General features: G+C 48.4%; 1 protein-coding gene across 2 annotated transcripts in view; it reads right to left on the bottom strand.

The window, feature by feature from the left end:
- Positions 1-10,870, bottom strand: part of SLC51B (solute carrier family 51 subunit beta) — a 35,148-nt gene that overhangs the window by 4,696 nt on the left and 19,582 nt on the right. For both annotated transcript variants that reach the window (XM_040342295.1, XM_040342297.1), the window contains exon 2: positions 7,901-8,025. In XM_040342295.1, coding sequence (XP_040198229.1) covers positions 7,901-7,997 — 97 coding nt within the window. In that variant the 5' untranslated portion in view covers positions 7,998-8,025. The remainder of the gene's footprint in view (positions 1-7,900; positions 8,026-10,870) is intronic.

Here is a 10,870-nt window from a genome sequence, read left to right as displayed (position 1 = left end):
CACAGTGGCAGTGTCACTGATCGTCTGTTCCCTGATATAGGGAAAGACGATCAGTGACGTCACAAGTCCAGCCACGCCCCCCTACAGTTAGAAACACATATGAGGTCATACTTAACCCCTACAGCGCCCCCTAGTGGTTAACTCCTAAACTGCAATTGTCATTTTAACAGTAAACAATGCATTTTTATAGCACTTTTTGCTGTGAAAATGACAATGGTCCCAAAAATGTGTCAAAATTGGGATGGAAAAGGAGCTCCGCCAAGTGACCTGCCAGGGGTCCCTGTCCCCTGATTCTCCAGCGGTGATCCCTGTCCTCTTAGCACCCCAGATATTTGGAACTACATTTTCCATAGTGCTCATGCACTCTGAAAAACATCTAGGGTGCCTTGGTTTGCCATCACTGGTTTAGATCAAAGCATATTCATGTGTTAGAATGGCCCAGTCACAGTCCAGACTTAAATCCCATTGAGAATCTGTGGCAAGACTTGAAAATTGCTGATCACAGACGCTCTCCATCCAATCTGACAGAGCTTGAGATATTTTACAAAGAAGAATGGGGGGAAATGTCCCTCTCTAGATGTACAAAGCTGGTAGAGACATCCCCAAAAAAGACTTGCAGCTGTAATTGCAGAGAAAGGAGGTTCTACAAAGTATTGACTCCAAGCCCCCACACTTTTCACATATTTATTTGGAAAAAATGTTGATAATCATTTATCATTTTCCTTCCACTTCACAATTATGTGCCACTTTGTGTTGGTCTATCACATAAAATCCCAATAAAATACATTTACGTTTTTGGTTGTGTTACATGACAAAATGTGGGCAATTTCAAGGGGTATGAATACTTTTTCAAGGCACTGTATGTAGGAGGATTCAATTTATCACTATGTATCACCTAAAGTCAGTCACTTCGGTGGGCATATGCACAGGCGTACGAAGGGGGTAATTAGGGTGTGCCTAGGCTGTACGGCACAGATTCCCCCTGCTGATATTTCACCAAAGCCCCCCAATGGGGCTCCTAAAAAAATTGTAAAGAATAATAAAATATAAAATAATAAAAATAAATAACTGTGTTCACAGTGTGTTCACTGTCCTACTGACACCAACCTCTGTCCTACTGACACCATGCCCCAATAACGTCCATGGGCATCCGCAGAACTTTTTATAGGGAGGGGCATAATTTTAAAGTTGGAGTTGAAGTGCCGACATGGTACAAGAGGTGGTTAGAGGCTGCAGGCATGGACCCCCCCCCCGTTCAGACCCATAATGTACCTCAGATGATCAGCACGGGACATGCACAGCACTGGTTTGATCCCCTCCCCCTGTGTAGACATAAAGGAGGAGGGGAAGGTGGTTTCACTCTGCTTGGCTGTGTGAGACAGCCGAGACAGATCAGAGCCATGGCCACAAGAGCAGGGGATCGTTGTGGTTGGAGGCGGCAGACATGATACAGGAGGTGGTTGGAGGCTGCGGACATGATACAGGAGGTGATTGGAGGCTGCGGACATGATACAGGAGGTGGTTGGAGGCTGCGGACATGATACAGGAGGTAGTTGGAGGCTGCGGACATGATACAGGAGATGGTTGGAGGCTGCAGACATGGCACAGGAGGTGGTTGGAGGCTGCGGAGTGCGGGCATGATACAAAAGGTGGTTAGAGGCGGCGGACATGGTACAGGAGGTGGTTGGAGGCTGCGGACATGGTACAGGAGCTGGTTGAAGGCTACGGTGTGCGGACATGGTACAAGAGGTGGTTAGAGGCTGCGGACATGATACAGGAGGTGGTTGGAGGCTGCGGAGTGCAGACATGATACAAGAGGTGGTTAGAGGCGGCGGACATGATACAGGAGGTGTTTGGAGGCTACGGCGTGCGGACATGGTACAAGAGGTGGTTAGAGGCGGGGGACATGATACAGGAGCTGGTTGAAGGCTACGGAGTGCGGACATGGTACAAGAGGTGGTTAGAGGCGGCGAACATGATACAGGAGGTGGTTGGAGGCTGCGGAGTGCGGACATGATACAGGAGGTGGTTGGAGGCTGCGGATATGGTACAGGAGCTGGTTGAAGGCTACGGAGTGCGGACATGGTACAAGAGGTGGTTAGAGGCTGCGGACATGATACAAGAGGTGGTTAGAGGCTGTGGGCATGGTACAAGAGGTGGTTGGAGACTGCGGACATGATACAAGAGGTGGTTGGAGGCTGCGGACATGGTACAGGAGCTGGTTGAAGGCTACGGAGTGCGGACATGGTACAGGAGGTGGTTAGAGGCTGCGGACATGGTACAGGAGCTGGTTGAAGGCTACGGAGTGCGGACATGATACAAGAGGTGGTTGGAGGCTGCGGATATGATACAGGAGGTGGTTGGAGGCTGTGGGCATGGTACAGGAGCTGGTTGAAGGCTACAGAGTGCGGACATGATACAGGAGGTGGTTGAAGGCTGTAGACATGGCACAGGAGGTGGTTGGAGGCTGTGGAATGCAGGCATGATACAGGAGGTGGTTAGAGGCTGCCGACATGATACAGGAGGTGATTGGAGGCTGCGGACATGATACAGGAGGTGGTTGGAGGCTGCGGACATGATACAGGAGGTAGTTGGAGGCTGCGGACATGATACAGGAGATGGTTGGAGGCTGCAGACATGGCACAGGAGGTGGTTGGAGGCTGCGGAGTGCGGGCATGATACAAAAGGTGGTTAGAGGCGGCGGACATGGTACAGGAGGTGGTTGGAGGCTGCGGACATGGTACAGGAGCTGGTTGAAGGCTACGGCGTGCGGACATGGTACAAGAGGTGGTTAGAGGCTGCGGACATGATACAGGAGGTGGTTGGAGGCTGCGGAGTGCAGACATGATACAAGAGGTGGTTAGAGGCGGCGGACATGATACAGGAGGTGTTTGGAGGCTACGGCGTGCGGACATGGTACAAGAGGTGGTTAGAGGCGGGGGACATGATACAGGAGCTGGTTGAAGGCTACGGAGTGCGGACATGGTACAAGAGGTGGTTAGAGGCGGCGAACATGATACAGGAGGTGGTTGGAGGCTGCGGAGTGCGGACATGATACAGGAGGTGGTTGGAGGCTGCGGATATGGTACAGGAGCTGGTTGAAGGCTACGGAGTGCGGACATGGTACAACAGGTGGTTAGAGGCTGCGGACATGATACAAGAGGTGGTTAGAGGCTGTGGGCATGGTACAAGAGGTGGTTGGAGACTGCGGACATGATACAAGAGGTGGTTGGAGGCTGCGGACATGGTACAGGAGCTGGTTGAAGGCTACGGAGTGCGGACATGGTACAGGAGGTGGTTAGAGGCTGCGGACATGGTACAGGAGCTGGTTGAAGGCTACGGAGTGCGGACATGATACAAGAGGTGGTTGGAGGCTGCGGATATGATACAGGAGGTGGTTGGAGGCTGTGGGCATGGTACAGGAGCTGGTTGAAGGCTACAGAGTGCGGACATGATACAGGAGGTGGTTGAAGGCTGTAGACATGGCACAGGAGGTGGTTGGAGGCTGTGGAATGCAGGCATGATACAGGAGGTGGTTAGAGGCTGCCGACATGATACAGGAGGTGGTTGGAGGCTGCGGAGTGCCGATATGGTACAAGAGGTGGTTAGAGGCTGTGGGCATGGTACAAGAGGTGGTTGGAGGCTGCGGACATGATACAATAGGTGGTTGGAGGCTGCAGACATGGTACAGGAGCTGGTTGAAGGCTACGGTGTGCGGACATGGTACAAGAGGTGGTTGGAGGCTGCGGACATGATACAGGAGGTGGTTGGAGGATGAGGACATCACATCCTGTAGATATAGCAGCCATGGATGGACGCATGGTGCAGGGGTCTGGTCTCCCAGTGGCCATGCTTACAGTTGTGTAGCATGGATGGTCAAAAGGCATGTCCGCTGATATGCTGCTGACTCCGAGGCAGCCGAGTGCCAACTTCTGTCTATTCAAAATAATGTTAGGCAGTGCCATTACGCCATTAACTCACTACGCATGCGCCCACTTGACTGGAAGTGGCCGAGCATGTATGAGCTTGCCGCATACGCAGTTCCAATGTCAGCCCACAGCCATATTTTTCACGGGCAGCCGCAGTCTGTAACAGGCATTTACGGGCAGCTCAAAAACGGGGGCTGCCTGTAAATTTACAGGCGGTTGGCAACACCTTGCTCCTAGGGGGGAGGGGGGGCACTGGCCCCCCTTGTCCCCCCATGCGGACTCCTATGCCAACATTGTCCCTGTTTAAATACATTTGGGGTGCACACCCTAATGCTACAGGCTGCGCACTCCTATGGGCTTATGTAAAGGTTTATCATCACTTTAAATATTTATAACCGCTCTTTCGACTTCCTTAGGTAGGAGGCCGCTGACTTGGAATTTCCTCTGCAATGCAGGACCCCAGTTAACATTAGCCAATGGTGGGTATAGTGTGCGCACAGCATGATTGTCATGGGGGGTAATATGAACACACGATAATATAAAGAGGCAATGAGGACCCCCTGGCCCAGATTCAAAGAGCAATTGCGCCTGTGTAACCATAGTTACGCAGCGCAATTGCTTACTTGCCCCGGCGTAACGACTTCTCCTGATTCAGAGAGCTCGTTACGCCGACTGCAGCCTAAGATATGCGTGGCATAAAGCTCTTATGCCCTCATATCTTAGGCTGCATTCTTACGCAGGCCGCTAGGTGGCGTTCCGGTAGTGATCAGCGTATAGTATGCAAATTGCATACTAACGCCGATTCACTACCCTACGCGAGCCCTGCGTACGCAGTTTACGTACGTCGTTTTTTTGCGTAAGGCTGCCCCTTCTATAGCAGGGGCAGCCAATGCTAAAGTATACCCGTCGTTCCCGCGTCGTGAAATTTTAAAATTGACGTCGTTTGCGTAAGTGAATCGTGAATGGCGCTGGACGCCATTCACGTTCACTTTGAAGCAAATGACGTCCTTGCGACGTCATTTACCGCAATGCACGTCGGCGTGGGAACGCGCCTAATTTAAATGATTCCCGCCCCCTACGGGATCATTTACATTAGGCGCCCTTACGCAGGGCAAGTTTACACAGCGCACACGCAATTTACGGAGCTACTGCTCCGTGAATCGCGGGTAGCGCAGGAAATTTGTGGGGGCGCAGGGCAAAAACGATGCCCTGCGCCTCCGTAACTAAGGGGCAAATCTACCTGTATCCGGGCCACTGTGATTGGCAGTATATCTTCTTGCTGAGCCACCTAGGATCATTTAAATTGCGCGCGCTTACGCCGGGCATTTTGCCGGAGCGCCCACACAATTTACTGGGCTACTGCTCCGTGAATCGAGGGTAGCGCAGAAAATTTGCGGGGGCGCAGGGCACCGTTTTTGCCCTGCGCACCCGCAAATTATCTACGTAAAAAAAGCGCAAATGTTACTGAATCTACCCCCCTTAGTTTTGGAAGAAAGAAGCTGATTACATTGTTTTGTGGAATTGTCTTTTGAATAATGTCTAATAGCTCCCAACAACAAATGTTTACAAGAAAAGAGAAACATTTTATTCCATGGATTGTTATATGGCTAATCTGCTTTTATAGACTCTAGGTGTTAGGTCACAGTAACTTTATGAGTGGAAGTTCACCTTATGAAAAAACTAGTAAATGCAGCAACATCAATATCATGATCAATGTGCATTTATTAAAGCTGAAGTTTAGCTGAAAACATACTTTTCTACAGCTTTAGTTACATTACTTATCGGTAAAAAAGAATGTCCCACCCAGCAGTGGTTGGTGCTCAATATTCTTTGGGAAAACTACAAAAAAACCTGCCCCCCCTGCAAGGGAGATGGATGGCAGCCTAACCTTAACCCAGCTTGCAGGTTGCAGGCTCCAGGGAAGAGCTGGGCTGTTGCTTCTGCTCCCAGCCAAACAGGAAGTGGGTCCAATTGGCCGGGAGTCCTAAGACTCCCTGGCCAATCGGGCCTAAGGACCGGCTTCATTCGCTATTATCACACAACTGGGGGGGCTCAAGGCGCAGTGCTGATATGAAGGGCGACCTCTGATGTGATGGGGGACCTCTGATGTGATAGAAGACTTCTGATGTGATGGGGAACCCCTGAAGTGATGGGAGACCTCTCAAGTGATGGGGGACCTCTGATGTGATGGGGACCTATGATGTGATGGGGAACCTCTGATGTGATGGGGAACCTCTGATGTGAAGGGGGACCTCTGATGTGAAGGGGGACCTCTGATGTGAAGGGGGACCTCTGATGTGATGGGGACCTCTGATGTGATAGAAGACCCCTGATGTGAAGGGGACCTCTGATGTGAAGGGGGACCTCTGATGTGATGGGAAACTCCTCATGTGAAGATGGACCTCTGAAGTGATAGAGGACCTCTGATGTGATAGAAGACCTTAGATGTGATGGGGACCTCTGATGTGATAGAAGACCTATGATGTGATAGAAGACCTTAGATGTGATGGGGACCTCTGATGTGATAGAAGACCTATGATGTGATTGGGTACCCCTGGTGTGAAGGTGGACCTCTGATGTGATGGGGGACCTCTGATGTGATAGAAGACCTATGATGTGAAGGTGGACCTCTGATGTGATGGGGGACCTCTGATGTGATGGGGGACCTATGATGTAATGGGGGACCTATGATGTGATGGGAGACCTATGATGTGATGGAAGACCTCTGATGTGATGGGGGCCTCTAAAGTGATAAAAGACCTATGATGTGATGGGGAACCCCTGATGTGAAGGTGGACCTCTGATGTAATGGGAGGACCTCTGATGTGATGGGGGACCTCTGATGTGTTGGGAGACCTCTGATGTGATGGGAGACCTCTGAAGTGATGGGGGACCTCTGATGTGATGGGGGACCTCTGATGTGATGGGAGGACCTCTGATGTGATGGGAGGACCTCTGATGTGATGGGAGGACCTCTGATGTAATGGGAGGATCTCTAATGTGATGGGAGGACCTCTGATGTGATGGGAGGACCTCTAAAGTGATGGGGGACCTCTAAAGTGATGGGGGACCTCTGATGTCCTGTTAATTTCATCAAGGTGGTTTTGTGCATTGTCCTAGGCTTAGGTCTCTCACATCATTTTGCTTACTTTTAAAGGGCGCCGAGACAGAAACAAAAGGTTAAGAAACGCTGATTCAGCCCAAATCACCTCTAGCACCTGAAAGTTTAAATAATGAGTGGGCTGGCCATTTAAATAATATGATGATTGGTGGACTTTAAATAAAAAATCCAAATGCATTGTTTAGTTCATTTAAATTCAAGATTTAATTTTGATTAGTTAAATTCCAAATTTAAAATTAACGAATTAAAAACATTAATTAATTAAAACTAATGTTAATTTAAAATGTACTTTAACCTAGAAATGTAACATTTAACCTAAAAATGGGAGAGGTTTTGGTTGGACATGGTGGGACAAAGGTTTAGGTATGCCGCCATTACTAGTAAAAAAAATATATTAATAAAAATGCCATAAAACGATTCCCTATTTTGTAAACGCTATAACTTTTGCGCAAACCAATCAATAAACGCTTATTGCGATTTTTTTTACCAAAAATATGTAGAAGAATACGTATCGGCCTAAACTGAGGAAATTTTTTTTTTATATCTTTTTTTGGGGATATTTATTATAGAAAAAAGTACAAAATATATATACTGTATATTTTTTTTAATTGTCGCTCTATTTTTGTTTATAGTGCAACAAATAAAAACTGCAGAGGTGATCAAATACCACCAAAAGAAAGCTTGATTTGTGGAAAAAAAAGCACGCCAATTTTGTTTCTGAGACACGTCGCACGACCGCACAATTGTCAGTTCAAGCGACGCAGTGCCGAATCGCAAAAAGGGGCAAGGTCCTTAACCTGCATATTGGTCCGGGTCTTAACCGGTTAAAGACATAAAAAGATTTACTTACGATCTCCAGTCCGGAAGAAGTAAATTGCTTTCTGCATCTTCTTTTGTTCTTCAGACATTGCTGTAATTGCTGGATTATTTTGATTAGCTTCCACCATGTTTAGAGGATACCCCAATATCTGATATCTGCAGAATATAAACACATAAAGAGACATAAAGTGTGAAGACACACAACTGTACTGACATTTCACAAACTGTATGGAAGAGCTCAATGCCGAGACAAGGTCACCCAGTGCCCAGGGCAAAGATGCCAAACTGCGCCCCCCTTTCCCTTAGGGTTAGAGTCAGGGTGCCCACCCCATCCCTGCAATAAACCATTGTGCCAGGGGCAGCCAACCCTCCTGCCCACCCCTTGTCCCGGCCCTGGAAGAACTAGTGAGTTTGTATATTACTAATTGATGTATACATGGTATGTGTTATATATTTTTATAAACAGTGGGCCGGATTCAGAAAGAGATACGACGGCGTATCTCCTGATACGCCGTCGTATCTCTGAGTGCGCTCGGTCGTATCTATGCGCCTGATTCATAGAATCAGGTTACGCATAGATTTCCCTAAGATCCGACAGGTGTAAGTGTCTTACACCGTCCGATCTTAGGCTGCATATTTACGCTGGGCGCTAGGTGGCGCTTCCGTTTGTTTACGCAAGGAATATGTAAATGACTATTTACGTCGATTCAGAAACGAACGACCGCCCGGCGCTTTTTTTTTTACGTCGTTTGCGTTCGGCTTTTTCCGGTGTAAAGTTACCCCTGCTATATGAGGGGTATGTGCGGCGTATCCTATGTTAAGTATGGCCGTCGTTCCCACGCCGAGTTTTGAATTTTTTACGTCCTTTGCGTAAGTCGTTCGCGAATACGGCTGGACGTAATTTACGTTCACGTCGAAAGCAATGACGTTTAGCGGCGGATTTTCGAGCATGCGCACTGGGATGTTTTCACGAACGCCGTTCAAAAAAAACGTAACATACGCGGGGTCAAGCCTAATTTAAATAAAACACGCCCCCAACATCCCCATTTGAATTACGCGGCCTTACGCCGCAACACATACGTTACGCCGCCGTAAATAAGGGCGCAAGTTCTTTCTGAATACAGAACTTGCGCCGAAAGTTACAGCGGCGTAACGTATCTGAGATACGTTACGCGGGCCGCACAGATACGCTCAGGTATCTGAATCCGGCCCAGTATATATACGGGTGCGTGCGTATACAGAAATATTCGGTATATTGTGTATTATAATGCATTGTTTTGTTATTCATGGCCTATTTATAAAATATCAAATGTCACATTCAGCCAAGAACTGATGGATCATTTGTATTTTCTATAAAGCACATTCACCACATTATTTTCATTCCTCAACATCCCCAACATCTGGATTTATTCTTGATTTCATGTTTGAAGCTGCTTTCTGTAAAGCTAACTCTATTTATTAAAGCGGTAGTTCACCCTCCTTCACCCCATTATTCCATTACTTTCGGCATCGTAGCGCGAGCTACGGTATGCCGGTCTTAAATTTTTAATCCCCGTACTCACAGTGCTATTGTTGATTGAAGAATCCGACTCCCGCGGGGAATGGGCGTGCCTATGGAGAGGGAGGATGATTGACGGCCGGCTCTGGCACGTCACGCTCCCCGAAGACAGCCGGAGTAGGTCTCGGCTATTCACAGCGCCTGCGCACAGGCTATGCGCAGGCGCCGTGAATAGCCAAGCCTATTTCGGCTGTCTTCGGGGAGCGTGACGTGCCAGAGCCGGCCGTCAATCACCTTCTCTCACCATAGGAACGCCCATTCCCCGGATTCTTCAATCAACGATAGCACAGTGAGTACGGGGATAAAAAATTTAGGACCGGCATACCGTAGCTCGCGCTACGATGCCGAAAGTAATGGAATAATAAAAAAAAACATTTTTTTTTTTTTTAACAGGGTGAACCCCCGCTTTAAATGTGAATTCCAGGTATGATGAGTATTGTATAGTTCTATCGTGTTTCCCCAAAAATAAGACCTACCCCGAAAATAAGACCTGGCGTTATTTTCCAGGAGGATTGCAATATAAGCCCTACCCCGAAAATAAGCCCTAGTTTAAAATCCTTGTAAAATCCTGTAATCCACTCTAATACAGTATTATATACAGTAATTTACAATGTGTGTGTTTCTGTAATATAATTGAAGGGAAGAGAGCTCCGGCGGGTCAGAGAAGCGCAGAGCGGCGCTATAACGAAGGTATTTGTCACAATTACAGAAACACACTGTCGGGTCACCTGTGGCCAGGTGACAAGTGCACCCCGTTGGGGTCAGGGATGCACCACAGGGTAGTGGCACCACTACGGCCGACTGCTGCAATTAGAGGGGAGGCGTGAACCCAAGATCGCCCAGGGCGCGGAGTCTAAGGCCCGGATTCACATAGAATAGTCTAAGTTGTAGGCGGGTGTAGCGTATCTGAGATACACTACGCCGCCGTAACTTAGGGCGCAAGTTCCGTATTCAGAAAGAACTTGCGCCCTACGTTACGGCGGCGTAGTGTAAATGTGTCGGCGTAAGCCCGCCTAATTCAAATTTGGCTGGTAGTGGGCGTGTTGTATGTTAATCTATCATGACCCCACGTAATTGACGCTCTTTACGAACGGCGCATGCGCCGTTCGTGGACGTATCCCAGTGCGCATGCTCCAAATCACGTCGCAAATAGTCAATGCTTTCGACGTGAACGTAACTTACGCAAAGCCCTATTCGCGAACGTTTTACGCAAACGACGGAAAATTCTAAGCTGTCCCGACGTCCATATTTAACATTGGCTATGCCTCATAGAGCCGGGGTAACTTTACGCCGGTCCGACGCCTTAAATAAACGACGCATATAGATACGCCGGGCGCATCTACGTTCGTGAATCGGCGTATCTACCTAATTTGCATATTCTACACGTAAATCTCTGGAAGCGCCACCTAGCGGCCAGCGTAAATATGCAACTAAGATACGACG

Source organism: Rana temporaria, chromosome 3, assembly GCF_905171775.1.
Source record: "Rana temporaria chromosome 3, aRanTem1.1, whole genome shotgun sequence".
In the NCBI taxonomy this organism is placed as follows: Eukaryota; Metazoa; Chordata; class Amphibia; order Anura; family Ranidae; genus Rana; species Rana temporaria.
The sequence above is the reverse complement of the archived record's forward strand: the minus strand, read 5'-3'. Positions and strand labels throughout refer to the sequence as shown.